At 42.8% G+C, this 19913-nt stretch overlaps 1 protein-coding gene across 2 annotated transcripts in view; it reads left to right on the forward strand.

The window, feature by feature from the left end:
- FCHSD2 (FCH and double SH3 domains 2) overlaps nucleotides 1-19913 on the forward strand; it is a 117797-nt gene that overhangs the window by 9429 nt on the left and 88455 nt on the right. For both annotated transcript variants that reach the window (XM_058825410.1, XM_058825411.1), the window contains exon 3: nucleotides 16048-16093. In XM_058825410.1, the coding sequence (XP_058681393.1) occupies nucleotides 16048-16093 (46 nt within the window). The remainder of the gene's footprint in view (nucleotides 1-16047; nucleotides 16094-19913) is intronic.

Raw genomic sequence — 19913 nt, forward strand, 5'->3', positions numbered from 1 at the left:
TTTGCTGCCTTTGTCAGTATCCCATCAGGACACCTCAGAAACCTTGTGCCTTGTCAATTCCAGCATCCTGAAAATGATGGGAGTGGGATTACCAAATCCTACACCATGTAAATATTCCTGTAGGGAAGGCAGAGGTAAAAAAGATCTTGTGGGTTTGTTTTGTTGGTTTTTATTTCCCAGAAAAGGACTGATGTACCATGGTTATCTTGGCTGCAGAGAACTTGGTGTCCTTACTTTTCATTCCCAGCTGGTCCTTGAGATCAGCCTCTCCTTCTCCCAGTCAACTTTTGACCCAACTAATATCTTATCTTACATGTGGTGAATTTGGTTTTCTGATGAATATGCATCTGATTTTTAAACTTTTTTTTTTGCTTAGTAAAATCATTGACCTTGTTTAATCATCTTGATTGCTTTTTGCATATGAAAGCACACAGAAAATTGATACTTACACTGCATTTATACTTTTAAACACTGGCAGTTAAAAAAAGGCTAAAACCTTATCCAACCCAAGTTGCACTGGTCAAATGTTTGCAGTATAAACTGGTTTATAATGGCTCAATGTGGTACTTTTCTGACTGGTTTTTATAGTAGGTTTTAAAATTTAATAACATTTTTCCTAAATGCACGGTAGGACTATATTAAGTTGGGGGCTTGTTATTGATTTTAAGCTTGTAAGTGTTGGGTTGTGCTTATTTATGGAGTAAATGCAATATTTCCAATTAAAACTTGAGGAAAGAGAGGGAAAGTATGGAATTAATGGCTGTAAGCCTTGGCTTGTGTTTATTTAGGAAGCAAATGGAATATTTCCAATTGAAACTTGAGGAAAGAGAGTAACTGCAAAAATAATCTATTGAAATCTAGGGTTGGTATTTTGGTTTTTTTTTTGGTGTGTGCTACTGTAAGCATGGAGATTCCATTCTCAGACTTCTGAAATGATTGCTAACCTTCGGAGCCGCTCCTGTGAGAGCCTTTGGGGCTGTTTTGAGCGTTCCTTTGTGGCACTGTGAGAACGGTTTGGGCCAATCCCCAGTGGCTCTGGGAAGCTTGTTCACGCACTCCTCTCTCCTCCTGCGCCGGCTCCACCAAACATCCCTTTAATGAGACACACAAAACGTGCTGGTGTCTGATTTTATGAGCAGGGCTCAGCCATGCAGAAGACTTTGGAAGATTTATGGTGGTAGAGCCACTGAGCAGAGTTATTTCTAGCCAGATGCAAGCCAGTCTTAGTGGGGAAGATGTTGGCGCTTATGGCCATGTTTAAATGCATACAATCCTGAGCATAAATAAGATTTTTTTTTGAGGGGGCTCTGCTGCGTTCTGTTTGCATTTTTGAAGGAGAAAGGAAAAAAAAAAAAAAAGGGAGGAGGCAAAAAAACTGAGCAAGCCACAATTTTTCTTGAGGGTATGATACTCTGAGATGAGCTCAGATCCGAAGTGCCTTTGAAGAGCTTTGAATGTAAGAATGAATCAGAGATTTGTGGAGGGGTTTTGGGTGGGAGGGGGATGTTAAAACTCATCCATTCCCACCCCTGCCATGGCAGGGCCACCTCCCACTGTCCCGGGCTGCTCCAAGCTCCATCCAGCCTGGCCTTGGACCCTGCCAGGGATGCAGGGGCAGCCACAGCTGCTCTGGAAATCTGTGCCAGGGCCTGCCCACCCTCCCAGGGAGGAATTCCTTCCCAATATCCCATTTATTCCTTCCCTCTGGATGGCCCCGTCCTTCCCTTGTGTCAACTGCGCTGCTCAGCTTGGCATCATCTGCAAACTGGGAATTTGAGAAATCACTTAACTGTGTGAAAGGTGGAATTACTTTGCTCTTATTTCAGAGTGACAGAGATGAGGGGCTGAAGTTCTTGAAGAATGAAGTAAAATTGACCCCTATTTACTCCTTTCAGCAGGGAGTAAAGTGGTTGTAATCTCTTGACATAATTGGGAATTTCTGTCTCGAAACATTGCCATGGGCTAGGCTGCTGAATTTCTGTTAATGTTTGACCTGAACATCATTGCCTTCCCATCCTAAAGCCAGGCAGAGGCAGAAAAGACAGGCTAGATTGCCTTGTGAATGAAAAAGAATATTCAGAAAAGCAATAATAAGCCATGTTATGATGCCTTGATTCTAGCACCTGTTTTTTCATAGTCCTGGTGTGTTCCCAGGCTGGTTTTAGCCTGTCTTATCTTTAAATGTACTTTTGCTCGTTTTCAGCTGTGTTGCCACTGGTGAGAAAGGGAGTAGATGGCAGTGGTTTCCCATGTTATTTTAATGTGCTTGTTGTTTATGAAGTTTTCTTTCATGTTAATTGATTTTGTGTGATTGTTTCTAATTATCTCTCTGTGATCTGAGCTGGCTGAGTAAGAGGACAAGTACATATCACTGCCTAATTAAGAAAGAGGTCCTGCTTTTGAAATTCCTCTTTGTCTTCTCATTCTTCCTCTGTTCTTCTCAACGCTGTTGAGCCAGAGTTGTGTGAAGAGAGACAGGACAGAGAACGACTGGAGAGGATCCAGCAGAGGATACAAAGATGTTGAGCAGGAACGCCTCAGTTCTGGGCAAAGGCTGAGGGAACTGGGCTGTTCAGCCTGGAGAACAGACAGCTGAGAGAGGATCTTATCAATGCATGCAAGTATTTCAGGCCAGCTGCCAAGGGGAGGGGGCCAGACTCTTTCCAGTGACAGGACAAGGGGCAACGGGCACCAACTGTAATGCAGGAAGTTCCCCTTGAATATGAGGGAAAAAACTGCTGTGAGATGACAGAGAACCTTCTCAGAGAGGTTTTGCAGTCTCCTTCCCTGGGCTTATTCCAAACTGCCCTGTGTGAACCTGTTTTGGGAGGGGTGTTGGATTGGGGGTCTCCGGAAGTCGCTTCCAGCCCCAACCATTCCATGGTTGTGTGATTTGGTGAGATTAAGAGAGCACCATCACAAGGGTGGGGTTTTGCTTGACAAGAGTCACAGCAAAGCACAAATATTTGAATTGAACCTGTTTATTGAACCATCTCCTGTGGCATTGGCTTAAGGTGGTAAACTTAAGATACCTCACTGTACCAACAATACCAGGGTGCTCTTTAAAAGTAAATTTGTCTCCAGGGCACACCTCAAAATGCTGTCTCATCCAACCCTACAAGGCAAAGGAGCCTGGATGAAGTTACCTCACATCTGTGTCTTGAAAACCTCCACAATGGGGACTCCATGCATCTCTTGGGAGTTTGTTCCAGAGACTAATGCTCTTTCTAAAATGTGGCAATTTGGGAGCAAAAGATTCAAGGCTCATGATGTGATTTCCTCTGGATCTCTGAGCAATCTCATCTTTTCTTTGCAGTTAAAAGATCATCAGTTCTCTGTAGTATTAGCAAACATTAGCATTTTTGGGTACTTGTACAACTAGTGTCTTTGGGATTGTTAGTGGAATTGCAGCTATTCCTTGTATCCGACATTTCCCACACAGTAGCAGGAGACAGATGAGAGAAAAGTAATTTCTGCAGTTGCAGTAAGACTGGTTTGTACCCCCTTCTTAGCTCTTGTCTGTGCATTTCAAAGCAAAGGCTCAGAATTGTAACAGTGTGGGAGGTGTTGAGTCTCTCGAATCACTATAAATAGTGGCAGACTTGAGAGGACTTGGGGAAGCTTGGGAAGTGCACTGGTTCTCCTTGGGAATCTCATTTCTTTTCCCCTATGATGTACAGGCTTTCAGGGGAGCATCTGCCTAAACCCTTCTGATTTGGCTGAATGTATGCAGAGCTTGAATGATGTACATTTGTTCAAATAGGTTAAAAGTGCAAACAAAAGTTTTGTGGACGTTGTTTGTCCATATTTATATTAATTGATGTGAAAGCATGTTGTAGTTAATTGTTATGAGCTAATCAGCTGTGTAGAAAACAAAGAAGGCCCTATATTCTAGCTTTTCTAAGCATTTGGAGCTTAGGCTTTTCTGCTGAGGAGGTGAAGGTAATCTTTGTGATTACAGGAGTTTTTCATTTGGAAATATGCAGAATTTTCGTTGCAATATCCAAAAAGTGGTTGAAGTGCAGTCTGAGGTGATGCAATCTGCCTCTCGTCGGCGGAAAGTGGCTGAACTTGATCCCTAATGCCTGAGGAGCTGAATCTTGTGTCTCTTGGGCGTTGGGGCTCAGGTCCTCAAGACATAGTTTTAAAAACCTGTGTAAGGACTTTGATCATCCTCAAATGTGTCACTGATAAAAGTGTCCTTTGCTTGTCTGCGCTTGCTTTCCTGTGTGCTCCCTCTCCTTTTGGCAACCCGCTCTCCTTCTGTCCATCCTAACAAAGCGCAGCACAAGGAGGAGCAAAGCCACGTTTCTTTTCCCTGGAACCGAGCATGGCCGTGTTGTTATTCCCATTTCCTGGGGAGTCCTGGCCCTGTGGCTGGCGTGTGCCGCAGCCGGGGCTGTCTGTCTGTCTGTCTGTCCATCCGTCCCTCCCCGGGGCTCTGCGGTGCCGCAGGAATGCGGCCGCACGGCCTCGCTGCTCTTTGTTCCCGGCTCCTTCGGGGGTGCTTGGAGCACCCAGGCCCGGCTTATGAAGTGCCTGCAGCTTTGATCTGCCCTGAGAAGTTCCTTTGAGTTGGTGGGGGTGCTTTGATGTTCTCTGCTCGCTGCCAGGTCCTTCTGCTGGAGGTGCAGCGCAGAGATGCTGTCCGGTTAAGAACCAAGACCTCGTCTCTCCATGCATCCAAACACTTCTTTACTCTCAGGGAGCAAATGGGTCTCTCTGCTGGAGGAGTTTGTCCATCCTAGTTGTGATTTTCTGGTTCTAAATTTAGCAGGTTAGCTCGATACTGTGCTAGAGGAGGGCTGGGCCCTTTTGTTGACACAGCTCGGTGGATGTTTGAAATGCCTTTTGCCTTCTCTGCACCCAGCTGTGCTGCTGAACTGGCAGTGTGGGAAAGGCTGGGGGAATTGGGATTGTTCAGTCTGGAAAAGAGAAGCTTTGGGGTGACCTAATTGCCCCTTGCAGGACTTGAAATGAGCCCATAAAAAGATGGAGAGGGACCCGAGACAAGGACATGGAGTGCCAGGATAAGGGGCATGATTCTGGCTGCTGAAGAGCAGGGGTCGTTGGGTTTTGGGAGCAAGCTCTTCTCTGCGAGGGTGGGCAGGCCCTGGCACAGGTTCCCAGAGAAGTTGTGGCTGCCCTGCATCCCTGGAATTGTCCAAGGCCAGGTTGGATGGGGCTTGGAGCAGCCTGGGAAAGTGGGAGGTGTCCCTGCCCGTGGGACTAATGATCTTTAAAGTCCCTTCCCACCCAAACCATGCTGGGAGTCTGTGATTCTGTGGCAAACCTTCACTGACAGCCGTGTTCTGGTTTTGCTGGAGCTCAGGAAGAATGGTTTTAACTGCATTATACTCTTTTATGTGATTGGAGCAGGCAGTGGTGCTGCAGGTAGTAAGCAAGATCAATATTCTTGTCAGTGGCAAGAAGACAGGGTGCCTTGACCCATTTCAGATATCTTTTCCCTATCTTTTTTTGGTTGGCAATAGACCGAAATTTCTCCTTCTGGGGAAAAGTTTATAAGGAATATTGGTGTTCAAGGAATGGCTTGACATGGCACTCGGTGGTGGCAAGGTAGTAATCAGTCAAAACTTGGGCTCAGTGATCTCAGAGGTCTTTTCCAACCTAAATGATTCTGTGGTTCTGACATATATCTACAGATGGATTTCAGAAATTGTGCCACATGTTTTCAGTGAACTGTTACATTTTACTGACTTTAAAAAAATTACTGTACTCTTCTAAAACAGGGTGATTGTGCTTTGAGGAAGAAAATCCATTATAGTAATTATTATTACCTGTGGAATCCATTAGAACACAGAATTTGACTTACGTCAGTGTTAGTGACAATCAAACCTTGTGAAGGGCATCATTTAAAATTGAAATGCTCATATTAAGACTGTGGAAAAGAAAGGAGAGAAGTCTTTGTGATAAACCTGGGTGGCACTGTCAAGATTTCTAAAATGTGACAGATGAGTAAAGGAAGAGTTCCAAGGTGGTTGTTGCCTGCTACAAAACCTTTTGCAGATCCAGGATGAAATAAGATGCATAGATGATGAAATGTGCCTTGGCTTCTTGCTGTTAAGCAAATGGGGATCAAAGAAACTCCTCATATTCCTGTTTTCTAAAAGCTCCTGTAGACAGTCTGAATTATAACATCCTAGGTTTTTTTTTTTTTTTTCTGGAAGGGAAATGCCTTGGATATGATGAATCAGGTCTGGGGAAGCTATAGAAAAATACCCTTGCATTTGTATAAATTGTATCTCTCCCTAATGTTTGCTTAGTTTCCCATTTTAAAACAAAAACTCATTAGTGATCATTTTAAATACACTGAAGCTCTGAAACCAATCCTTGTATTTGTTGTGAATGTTAATGCTCTAAAGAGGGCACGCTTTTATTTTGAAAAGGGTGAATGAAATCCTCACACACACCAGCAGCTTTCTGGCGGTTCTTTTTTGTTTTCTTTTTTTATTCTACTGAAGGAAAAACGATTGTTTTAGGGTTGTTTTGTGTCTGGGTGTCATGTTCCTCTGATCACATGCTGGACTGCTAATACTTCTCTGAGACAAATTGCAGAAAACATTGCCTACGTTTGAGCTTGCAAGAATTCTCTATATATAGTGGCAGAATTGATTTTTTTGGCTCTGTTGCTAGTGGCAACTCATCCTAATCCCAAACTGTACAGTAATGTGATTTATGGGGAGTACATTGCTCGCTAGGGAATGTTGTCTGGAATTTTTTTCTCTGTGCATTGCTACAGGGCCACTGTTCAGGCATGAGGTGAAGGTATTTCATGGTTTATCATAGGCTGTGTGCATTAGAACATTTAAAATTATGAATAAATTTATAGCTCACAAGTGCATTTGGGGAAAAACTGCTTTGTTATTTTTGATGGATTTATGGAGAAGAAATTTCTTATTAATTGGGAGCTTGTGCTGATAAAAATCACAGCTATCTCCTGTTGAAGGCCAAATTTGCTTGTGGGTACTTTCACACCAAGAATTTTGCATATGTGTCAATATTTTTTGTTTTAATCAAATACATTTTACTGAGCATTCAAATGCTTCAGTTAGACACGTTGCCAAGATATGTATGTTCTAATATGTTCTGTATGTTGTAAAGAGCACTTAAAATTGGCCTGTGCCAGTTGGGACTGACCTCTAAATATCCTGCTTAAAAAAGATAGTGACTTTATAGCATATTGTGTGGGGAAGTTTTGGGTTTGAAGTGCATCATTTAAACAACGGTGAGCTCTGTAAGCAATGCTGTCTTGAAAATCCAAATGGGCTTTTCAGGAAGGGACTTTTGTAAGAGTGGGAAATCATTCATGGTTGGTCGTGATGATCATCAAGGTCTTTTCCCACCTGAACTGTTCTGTGTGTGAGAACTTGTGAAGTCAAGATGTTTAAAGTTAGACTTTGTGGCTTTTGTTTTTCAAAGCAGGGGCTCATTTATCTGCTCTCTGTGGGCATGGAAGGCAGAGTTATTACTCCTTTGAGATGAACAGTAGTGCCTTCACTTGCTGGAGGGGATGGCAGGAAGGATGATCCAGGTTCTGAAAACTGTGTGTGAAAACTGGAGCAAAACCAATTGTAGGTGGATGGATGCTGGCAGGACAGGCAGGAGACTGCTTTTGTCACAAAGGTATTGTGCCCAGCTTTGATTCCTTGATTGTATAGCTGGCTGTATCCTGATACATTGAAATATTGGTTGAAATATTTTCAGCTTTAATACCTCTGTTTACACTCAGGAGAATTTCCCTTCCGTGTACTTTTATCTTAGTTGAGGATAAGTGGAGATTTAAAGGGTAAGCATTCCAAAGGACAAATGATAGCAAAGCTGTCACAGCTGATTAGTTTTAGGTGTGAGACGAGCAGGCTTCTAATTGCAGGGCAGAGATGGAGAATCCAGTGCAGGTGTGAGTTACTGTAGAATCTCAGTGTAGCAGAAGGATGGAGCAGGGCTCCTCAGGGTGGTAAAATGTTCTGTAGTAGCTGAATCAACAAGGGATTGCTGTGTGCTTGGCTATAAAAGGGATGGGTGGATATTGTAGCTGCTGTTTGCTCGGGGAAAAACTGCTAAAAAATCATGTGATATGCTGTAGAAAGGAATTTGTAGAGGAGAGAAGAGCTCTGCTGTGGTACAGGATGGTTGAGTTGCCAGCTACTCCCTTTCTGCAGGAATTTATGAAGCTCTGTTCAGAAGAACTATTTTAAGACTCAAGAGGAGACAGTACAGAGTATGTACATTAAAGTCAAGTTTAAAAAAAGGCCACTTCTTTATTTCTTTTGTGCTTGCCAGGGAACTGGAGCAGTGCACTGAGGTAAGCAGAAAGCGAGGGCTGCCAGCGAGCTGCAGGAAGGAGAGCTGAATTCCTTGACTCAGCAAGCAGAGAGAGTTTCCTGATGTTACAAATATTTGTGCTTCCCGAGTTGTAAAGATGCCCTTCACACGTCTGCTGAGATCAGGCAGACCTCAAGTGGGTGCACAAGCAGGAAATGTCACTGGCTTCTCAGAGAACTTCTCTGTGGGCAGAACTTGAGCCTGTGGGTGACCTCGCCAGGGTGGTTTGAGTTTGTCCTGCTGCCTCGTGTGCTTTCACAGCTGCTGGGACCTTGGCCTGCCCAGCAAGGTTCTTGTTAAAAATCTTGGCCTGGAGGCCACGTTCACCCCGTGTTGGGATGTTTGTGGTGTGAGAACTCCACGTTGTCCGTGCTTGCCGTGGGAGGGGAGGCTGGTGTTGGAATCCTGTCCAGACTGGTGGTGGCTTGGGCTTCTGTGACCACGAATGGCCTTCAGGACCTGGAGATGCACTGTCATGAGAGCAGAGTTCGGCAGTGGTGGGCAGAGTCTCCTGGGAGGCAGCCAGGAGTGATGGGTTCAGCTTTGTTTTCCTGAGCAGGACTGGCAGAGGGCTAAAGAGCACCCAATCCCATTGTGTGGGAAGGTCAGGAGTCTGATGGCTGAGCAGGGAAAGCATGCAAGGTCCCTGGGCAGGAAGGGAGGAGTGTGAAGGCTGTGCTTGGCTGCTGCAGGACAGTATCAGTGACACCTCCACCTGATCAGAGACATGAGGAGTGGAAAGAGGCATGCTCTGGGAATGGGAGCAGCAGGACATCTTCTGCATGAAGGCTCTTCCAAGGGATGGGCTCTAGGGAAGGGCTGCAGTGCTCAGCAGCTTCATTTCCCCCACTCAACCTTTTCCAGGGAAATCTTTCCCTTTACTGATCTCAAGGAAAACCTTAACGTGTAGTTTGGAAAGAAGAGCCAAGGTGATGCTCTGATATAGAAATATGTTAATTAACAAGAGCTGGGGTAGAGTTCCACGTGTGTATCTCTGGGCTGAAGGGCATGGATGTGATGTAACGTGGGAGGTAGCAGGTTTAATTGGAGACCAGGCAAATAAAGCCAGCCCAAAATCCAGGCAGCAAACCAGTGTTTGAACAGTGCTGTTAACTGCCCAGCACAGTGGAGTTTATTTAATAAGTGGTACAAAGTCTCCAGCAGGAAAGGCAATAGTGCTGATATTATTCTAAGCTGACATGGAACTTGCGCTCTGTGATAAAAATGCAGCTGAACTGCCTGTTTCTAGCAATAACATAACCCTGGCAGGTAACAGCTTGCATATAAAAGGGTCATCTTTCTAGGAAGGGATCTCTTTCATTCAGATGGTATAAAACCTTTGAACAAAAGAGAGTTTGTTATTTTTAAAACCAAACATAAAGGCTGTGATTTGCTGTGATGTGACCTCTGGTGATTTTTTCCTTGGAGTGGCTGAAAAGGAACCTGAAGTATTCTGTGCAAATGAAATTGAAATTACTTTCTCCTTGCTTACAACTTCCTAATTTCTTCAGTTGCCTTTTTGCAAGAGCAAAGGCATGAGATCAACTGTTAGAGTCAGCACTGGTTTTATTGAAATTTGGGGGTATTTAAATCAAATACAGCTAGACAGAAAGTGATTGGAGGCACCTGGATTCCCTGGTGAGGTTACTTTGCTGATGATTTTGTGGTGGTCTGACATACAGAGAATTGTAAGAAAGGAGTTAATTATTTTACATGATGTAATTAAGGTGAAACTTCACTTGCCGTGCTTTGTCTGAGGTGAAGTTTTTGATGTATAAATAAAAATTATCATTTGTGATGTTCAGTGATGATCAGTGTTGGAGGAGTTTTGCTGGAAAAAGGGCAAGTCAGGCTACAAAAATCTATGAATTTGGAGTCTTGAGTGGTTTGTGACAGGGTGGACAAGGGAAATGGATTTGGACTGAAAAGAGTAAGTTTATATTAGATATTAGCAGGACTGGTATTAAGAGGAGGTTTTTCCCTGTGAGGGTGGGCAGAGCAGCTGTGGCTGCCCCTGGATCCCTGGCAATGCCCAAGGCCAGGCTGGATGGAGCTTGGATCACCTGGGATAATGGAAGGTGTCCCTGCCATGGCAGGGTGGGGAGTGGGATGTTCTGTAGGTCCCCTCGTACCATAACCATTTTGGGGTTCTGTGAAGCATGTTCTAAATTTTAATAACCTGGTTGTTGCACTGCCGTGCTTTCTGCAGCCTGTGTACAGATCAATGCAGAAATTGTAGTGTTCTGAAAAATAATTTGCCCTTCAGCCGCTCAGAATTTTATGCAATCCTTGTAAAACATTTCTGTAGCGGTAATTCTGTTTAGTAAAGAGAAAAGCCACGAAGAGGAGCTTATTACATGCAGTGTTTGAGAGTGTTGTCGTGATGAATAATTTCTGTAGATTCATTATTGCTCCAGGTATGTTGTCTTTGTGTCTGCTGGACACGGGCAGGGAATATTAATGCAGTGTGTCCCTGCATGCATGGGTGTTCCTGGAGTCCCTCATTAGCCATGCAGCTGCTGCTGTGTTATCTTATCTCAGCATTTATTGCCAGCCCCTGCCCTGAACAGAGCCACAGCCATGATTTATGTTGGCTGGAGTAGTTGGGAATCACTTGTGCTTTTGTTAGTGGCACACCTGTCCTTAAATTAAAAACCAGCTAACAGCAGTTATTTGGTTGTGTGGTGCTGATTCATTATAATGGTGCGTTTTTCATGTATGGTGCTGATTCATTATGGTGCGTTTTTCATGTTGCTGGGGAAAAGTGAGAGGAGATATCCACGTAAAAGTGCTGAATTAAACCAAACAAGGTCAACCCAGAGCAGCTGTGGCTGCCCCTAGATCCCTGGCAGTGCCCAAGGCAAGGCTGGATGGGGTTTAGAACAACCTGAGATAGTGGAAGGTGTCTCTGCCCATGGCAGGGGGTGGAACAAGATTATTGTTAAGGTCCCTCCCGACACAAACCATCCTGTGGCGTGAGGAGCAGGAAGGGCTTTGAGCTCTGTGAGCACTGCTCAGCAATAATGGGAACATCCCTGAGTTATCTGTGTCCAGAACTTTGTGTTCTCAGCACAAATCCCAGGCACAGCCACTGTGCAGAAAATTACCTCCATCCCAGCCAAGCATTGTGAGCTGTCCAGTGGAACCGGACAGGGCAGGACTTGGAGCTTCCTGGGACTCCAGAGCTGCACTGGGATAGTTCCCTGGCACCTTGGAAAGGTCATGGCAGTCAGGAGAGCTTCCTGATGGCTGCAGGAAGGCAAATACTGGACTCATTTTCAAAGGCTGCCGGCAGGAAGATCTGGGAACAGCAGCTTTACCTTCATTCCTGGGTAAATACACAGAAAACTTCCTGGAAACAATTTTGAGGCTTCTTTTCCATTCCTTCAAGGGGCTCAAAGGTGATTTGGAGCAGCCGGCATGGACTCCCAAGGGCAAAAGGTGCTTGATTGGCTTTTGGGAAAGCTGGCAGTGCTGTGTTGCACATGGTGGCTTTGGGGAGACCTCTGGCACAGTCCTGGAGCACCTCCAGAGCCACGCTGGGGACACATGGAGTGATAGCTGGGTGGAAAGCTGGCTGGCTCCCCAGATGGGAGTGGTGGGGAGCAGTGCCAGGTGCAGCTGGAATCCCTCTGAGCTCGGTGGGTCGGTGCTGCTCCGTGGCTCCTGTCACAGCCTGCATGGGGCGTGGGGCTGTTGGCAACTCGGAGGAGTTAAACTGGGGGAGAACATTGACCGGGGCTGGCAGGAACCTCTGGAAGGTCAGCAAAGCCATTCCAAACTCAGGGGCATCCCAGCCCTGAGCAGCAGGCCAGGCTGGGACTCCAGGCTGGAATTTCAGTGCCATCCTGGGCAGAAACACTTCCCTGCATGTCTGCACCATTACAGAGATTGGTCAGGAGTGATTTGTGGACAGCAATTCCTAAATTTCACCTTTATCCTGCCAGCGGTAATGCAATATGCTTATTTATTCCCTGTGCCCCACTAAAAATCATTCAAAACCATTTCAAGTCTGGGATGGTTTAAAAAGAAGGCAAGAAAGAATAAATACAAAAAAAATCAACATTATTTGGGGTTGATTAAAGCTGATGGAGTGGTTTTTGTCACTGAGACAAAAACAGCTGCTCCCCTTTTTCTTTTATTTTCTTTTTTAATAATGAGAGCTGTCTGTTTTCATGTTTTTAATGGAAAATTTTGGAGTGAGTGTATACTAAAAAAAAATCAGGATAGTATTACTTTGGATATGATTGCACACTGAGTGTGTGTGCTCCCAGTGTACATTATAAGCACAAGTTGTAAAGTCATATTTTTCCACTGCTCTGTGTTCTAGCTGTCAGGAATTATCCTTGATCTGCTTTCTGGGAAGCTGGAAATTTTTGAGTATTTCAAAATTCACTGATTCATCTTCTCGAGTGGTGCTGGATTGAGTCAGTTTTAACCCAGCTGCAATGTGCTCTGCAATTCTTAGGGAGGTTTACTTTGGGAATTTTTGATGGGGTGAATTAATTTCAGGTCAAGGTCAGTCAAAAGGTGTGTTTCTTTAGCCTAATTTTTTGGGTCTTTTGGGTGTGATATTTATCTGTTTTCTGAGGCTTTGTATTAATTGTAAGCATTTAAAATTTTTCATTAAAATTTTCAAACAATTAGTCTGAATGTTCATAGCCAAAAAACCCACAGACACAAGCTGCTGGTGTCAGGTGAGCTGTATGAATTTTCCAGTTAATACCTTGGGTTTTTGATCATTAACATCGTCTTGCATGAGAAATTGTTCCAAATGGGATTCAGGCCTTGCCTGGTTCCTTGTTGAATTTCTCAGCCTTTGAATAGAAATACATTCACAGGTGCAAATTTAGCCTCTTCTTTTATTCAGGAGCCCTGAACATGAAGTGTGTGTTTACGTTTTTGCATAGCTCTGCATGGAATTAAATTTTGATACAGTGACTAATTCACTTGCTGGTTTGCAGGGTGTCACTGGGTTTAACTTTCTGCTGTGCAAGCTGTGACTTTGATCTTCAGATTTGTACAACTGCACAATATTGGCAGATGGAACATTGTCTTATAAAACACTGATGTGTATTTTCATGTTCTTGTATTGATTTTTCATGAAGGTGTGAGCTTTACACATTTCCAGCCCAAGTGGACATCATGAAATAATTAAACCCATCTGTTTCTCCTGTTTCCCTGTAGGAAAACTTAATGAAATATGATTCTCCACTGGCCTGACTCTTTAATTCACATTGTTATGCTCTTCTACGATGGGAATATAAAGAGATAGCTCAATATTTTATAGCATCTGTTACCTTTAATGGGTATGAGTGATGGAAATACATGCCAGTGGTTGAAATTTGGCGTTGGGAATTTGCAGTGAGGGCTCAACACTAGAAAAAGTGTTACTAGCAATGTGGGGATAGCAGGAAGAGAAGTTTTCTTTCTCCTGCTCTCTTAGAATTCTCTGGTCTCACAGAGCCTGAGTGAAAAGGGGGAGAAGGGAATAAATGTATTGCATTGATGTTGATAGGATAAACAAGATATGTAGGAATTGCTGTCCTCAAACTAAAATGCCTTTTTGGGGAGTGCAGTTCTGGTGTTTCCTGCACTTAGTTAATGGTTACTTTAAGAAAAAGGTGTAAAAGTAAGTATTAATGCTCCCTAGTTTAAAAAACCACAAAATAATGTTCCTGCTTTCTTGCAGACTCACTAACTCATGTTGTAAAAAGTTACCAGTAGTTAGAGAACATTTTATTACTTCTTGGAAACAAATGTTTCCTTAAATGAATGGATTTGAAAGCCCATCCTGAAGGGCAATAAGGTTAAGACAATCCCAGCTTTGCGCATAAAATCTGGACACACACGTCAAAGTTTTCACAGTGCCCAAGTTAAGAAACTATGATGCATTTATTAGTCAGAATGCTCTTTTTCCCTGCTCAGAATAATTTTCTCCTGGGAAATGTGTTGCCTTCAGTCTCCCCTTCCATCGTGTGTTGTAATCCATTCACAGTTGTCATGGAGGGGTTGCTGGATGAGCTGTGCCGAGGTTCAGAGCAGCTTTGTGCTGGTCCAGGGCGGGTAGCACGGCCCCGAAGCCACAGGGAGCACCAAGGAATGCAGGCAGCTGATCCCAGCAGCCTTTCCATGCTTAACCTCCTTCTTCATCCAGCAAAACAAATTTCAGTATTGCATACAGCATCTTGCCACCTATTTCCCCCTGTCAAATACAGAACAAAATCTAAAACTGAAACATTTCTCATAAGGAAGTGCTGCTGTACAATCCATTCCTGCCAGAGCTTGTGGTTGATCCAGTTCCAAGATTTCAGTTGGTTTTGGGAGTCAGTTTGATTCCCATGTTATTTTGTAATCCTACACAAGGGTTGGTGGAATGTTTTTGGTTTTCCTCTCTGGTGCAGAACTTTTAATGTAGAAAATTTTGGGGGGGTATCTGGGGCTTCCCGCTTGTCACAGTAATTGTTTTGCAATTAATTTAAGAGGAATTGGTTTGAATGGGGTGGGGAAAAGCTCAGGTGAAATACACAACTTCATATCCTGGTTTGGTGTAACTCAGCCCTGATTGAAATGCAGTTAGCTGAGAATTGGAACATGTCTTTATTTATCTAAATATGCCCAGATTTCTGTTCCAAAGACTGGCACTTGTTTTCTTCTACCTCTTCAATATTGATAACACATATTGGTTATTCCTCGGAGTTACTTTTGCAGTTCTTTGTACTTCTGATAGAAAAGTGAACTTTTCAGAGGAATTGTTGTGGTTTCTAGGTGTTTGCTAAACTGACTGGGATATTGGATTTTGGAACAGGAGATGCTAAAAGAAATTGGGTTATAGTATTAGCTGGAATACTTGGAATGCTTTATAAAGGAAATTCATTCACAGGCATCCCAGCCAACTTCACTTATTCCTGTCAAGGTGTTTCATATGGGAATCAGCCAGATCTTTTGGGCTGTCATTGCTCTGGGAAGAATTTTAAGCAATCATGGTGCATTTAAACTTTTGTTTTTACATCCCATTGGGGAAGCTGAGCCTGTAGCATGTGGATGGATACTTTTCATGGATGAAGTGGAGTAGGCAGGAAAAAAAGGAGCCTGTCCAGACTCCTTTTTATTGAGTTAACTTAATTACAGGATGTTCCTGAGGTGTAATTTTTTTTATTGACATTCACCAGAGTTATTGTGTAACTAATTTCAATGTAATTAGATTTCTTTATGCCTATGGTGTAGCCTTAAGCTGAGTAGCTTGTGGTATAGCTTAAAGAAAATAACTCTGATCAAAATAAGTCTGAAGAAAATTGAGCAAGTCTGTCTAGATACATAAAGTCAAATCCTGTTCTGTGCTCCCAAATTGCTCCCTTGGCTGTACCACTGGAAAGCTGACGAGCTTTCATTAAGAAAATGCTATTTATGCCTGGGAACTGAGTAGTCCTGGGAACTGAGTTTGCCCAATAAAACTTGGTAATTCAGCCATCACACATGTGAAGTGCACACACAATCGTTGCTGGGCTACTGATGTGCACTTGTCAAACCATTTCCCTTTTTTGTTGCTGTTTCACTCTGCAGACTGTCCAGCAGAAGCTCCTTTTAAAGTAAATTATTGAATTTGTAGAGTTTTGCTCTCTGTGTTAATGGATTTTGACTAAATTATTGAATTTGGAGTGATTTGCTTCATGTTCTAACAGAATTTCTTTGCTTTTCTTTCAGAGCATTCAGTCAGAAAAGAGCTGCAATTGAGAAAGAATATGCACAGGTAGGTTCTGGAATAATTTTGATAGCTGTGGCATTGTTCTGTTGGAATGATTTGTTAATCAGCAAATTACCATGGTGTATGTTTTTATGATTTATCTTTCCATAAGTTACTTACCATGGAATGTGTTGAAGTTCTGAATGAGATTGATTTGTACAGGACTTAGGCCCATTCTATATTTTCATGTATTTTGACTGGAGGAAGTTCTCGAGTACAGAAAACATTTTTAACATTTTTTCCCAATTGTTACAAAGTCAAACTCCATGTGGTTTTCTCAGAAGTCAGTGTGAAATTTGAGTGAAAGGTAAAATCAGGTCAATTAGAGGGAGAGGAAATGTTCTGGCTTCTTCGATCCAAAATAAATTTAAATTCACATTCTTCAGTAAGAGCAGCTTCCCATTCATCTGAAATAAAAGCGGATTTGGCCTCATGCTTGTGATAGGGAGTGGAATGAATTTTGATTTGTTTGTGAGAAAAGAGGGAGGATTGCTTTTTCTCCCCCAGTCCAAAATTAGAAAGCATCTAATAAGGGGCAGCTGCCTGTTTAATTTACAGTAAAGGCTCTTGGAGCTTAAGTCCAAGTACAACAGATTAAAAATACATTAATTTATTTTAAAATAGATTAAAGGTAGAATAAAATCCAAGGGAGTGAGCTGGTGGAGCTCAGTGTGCCATAAATCCAACTGGAGATGAGCCTGACGTGGAATGTGAGAACACAAGCTGTCGCCAGGCTGCTTCCAAGTGCAGTTTGTAGGATGTCATGTTAAACATCCTCCCAGCCCCCAGTGCTGCATCACCCCCAAAATACTCAGAGCACGCTTGTTCTGGGGCCAGGCTCCACTGTCAGGGGGGAACAGATGATTCCTGTGCCTCTGATGGATGGGTTTTAGTGCTGGGTTTTCTGCATGTCTTCTCAGCCTAAAACCCATCTGAAAACCCTTCCTGCACCACGTGGAATTTGTGCTGAAATAAGCCCCCTCACTGACATTATTGCCATAAATTATTGGTGCTCCCATTCTTCCTCCAGATACGAGTTTACCGTGGCAAGTATCGATTCCATTGGCAGCTGTATTAAATTTGATTAAATACCTGAATTTTTCAGTGATGGTGCCTCCTGAAACTGAGGTTTAAAAATGTGTTCTTGAGTGATATTTTTTTAAATGATGTAAAAAATGTAACACCAGTTCTTAACGCATTTATCCATTAGACACTGGGAATGTCTTTTATATGCAGAGACACAACAGTCACTGCATTTAGGGAATAGTCTTGATAAGTTGGAAAAATAATTACACTGCGCTTCGGAAAGCTCCGACCTAACAACTGAGGCTTTCAGCTCCTTGGATTGAAACCCCCCAGCTCTGCAGCAATGCAGCTGCAGGATTTGAGAGTCACTGAATAGCTGTTCCTGTGAATGAAGTCTTGTGGGATCGCTTCCTTGGGTTGCTGATAAGTGCACAGCTCCAAAACAATGTTGGATGCTTCTTCTAAAAGGGTTTCTGTTTTGGAGGTGGTAATAAAATTTCACATAAAGCCTTTTGGGGAGCTAAGTTTTGCTCCAAATAAATGGGAAGTTGCGTTCATCAGCAGTGGGATATTCCTTTTAAACCACTTCTAAAGGGAGCTGGAATTGCTCAGTAGTTTATGAAGCCAGATTTCTAAATCTTTTCACAGATTCTCTCCAAATGCCTCTTGTCACCTTAGGGAATTTGGAATATTCTGACATCTGACTTTTTTTTGGCAAGTGAGAAGCAGTGGAAGGGTGGCCAATGAAAATCAGTTTCCCAGAACTGAAGGCTTTGTTGGTTTAAAAAAAAAATTGTAGGTTGGTGCCCTGCACTTGGGTGCCAAGTTTCTAAACACAGAGTGCTTTTGTTGGGAGCAGGAGAACCTGTCCAAAGGCAAGTGAAACACCCCAGCCCAGTGTTTATAACTTGCCCCTAATTACATGGTAAGTGGTGCAAATGTATGTCATGAATTACAGGGCCTGGATTTAAATTTCCCTGCTCTTATTTTGTCCAGTGTTTTTTGCGTTGTGTTTTCACCTGTTGCCTTTGAAGGTTTTTGGAGCTGTTTTTTGCTCATTGCCCATCTCCAGTGGGCTCTTTCCTGGCTTTTCTAGGCTGTGTAAAAATGGGAGAAGGATTCAGTGTATCAGCAATTCTGCAGTTTTCTAGTGATCAGTTGGGATTCTGCACTCAGCTCTTCCACTTGTATTTTTGGTCCTGCATTATTTAATATATGCTTAGAGGCTTACCTTAATATTCAGAAATGAGAGCTCAGAAAGGTTCTCATTTCCCACTAACAGTATGCCTGCTAATAGCATTTAAATTGCAATTTTATGTTGTTATTATTAGCTATTCTCCATGATTAATAAGCTACCTGAAATCAGTGCCTGAGAATACTCATATGGTGAAAAAAAGTTTACTGAATGTGTGCTTTTGCTGCTACCTACGAAAAAACCTGTTTTACCCAGCATGTTTAATAGGTAAAATGTTGGTTTTTTGGGGGGTTTTTGTTGAGATTATAAATACATTTCTGCTGCAGTTACTATTATTTCACACTTTTAGCTCAGGAGACCAGTCTCTAACAGTCTGGGAACACACAGATGACCTTCCTTGCCATGTTTTGGTTTTGCTTGATGTTTCATGATCGTTGTTTCAGAGTAAAACGTGACTCCAGGCAATCAGCATGGCCTGGCCCCTTGGAATTTGCAAGTAACCTCAAGGAGGTTGAGTTTCCCTGCATGCTAATGAGTTTCTAATTGTAGTACCTCCACCAAAGGCACTGATGTTCCACAAAAAAGGTGGGAGAGCCCATTCCCTGAGCTACATTTCAAGGGAGGCACAAGTAGAAGTGTCTGTTCAGATTTTCTTTTTTAAAGAGGCAGTAATTATTAGGATTTTTTTCTCCTCTCTGTGTTTTTCAGAGGTTAAATTAACAATGAAGAGCTGTGGGTGCTCAGTAAAACCAGCTTATCTGTCATCAGGAGGGGACAGGGCACTCGGTGTTGATTGCTGTGGCGCTGAGAAACTTCATGCATTTAAAACATGTTCAGATGTGGAGAAAAGAGAATTTAATGTAGTTTACAGCCACAGAGTCCTGTTGGCAGCTGCTGATATCCATGGTAGTGGTCAGGAGAGGAGCCTTAAATAAGAAGAAATGGATGTGAGAGGGAAAAGCAGCTGGAGGTGGAGTGAGAGGAGCAGGAAAGGTGGGGAGGTGGATGTAAGCAGACACCGTGGTCACCCTTACCCATTTCCCTCACCCTGTGTCTCGCCAGACCTAGAAAACACACTCATTTCAGAATACATGCATTAATATTTCCTAAAAAATTACGATATTGCTATGGCACTTTTTGTCAGTATAATGTGTGCATGTGTATACATAATATATAAAGCAGATACATAGCATGATTTATTTTATAACTTTATATATGTATTTTATATGTAATTTATGTATTTGCTGGAATGTACTGGTTTTCCATTGTTTAAAAGCAAAAGAGGAGCTGACCATTGTTTTTACCATGTTCTAACAAGGTGCCAAGTTGTCCAAAATTTTGAACAATTTTTCAGAGGATTAAAATAGTAAAGGGTTAAAATCAGACATTCCCACCATGTCTTAGTAACTTCTGCCGTGGATCTTTTTTTTTTTTTTTTTTTCCTTTGCTGTTCTTTATCATGTATTCCAACACTTGGTGAAAACTAACTTTATGATGTGAAGACTGGAAAGGTGATGGGGGTACCCTTGTAAGGAACGAGAGGAGAGAAAATGAGTGAATTTTACCAAAGTACCACAAATCTCTGATAGAATGGATACTAAACCC

Source organism: Ammospiza caudacuta, chromosome 2, assembly GCF_027887145.1.
Source record: "Ammospiza caudacuta isolate bAmmCau1 chromosome 2, bAmmCau1.pri, whole genome shotgun sequence".
In the NCBI taxonomy this organism is placed as follows: domain Eukaryota; kingdom Metazoa; phylum Chordata; class Aves; order Passeriformes; family Passerellidae; genus Ammospiza; species Ammospiza caudacuta.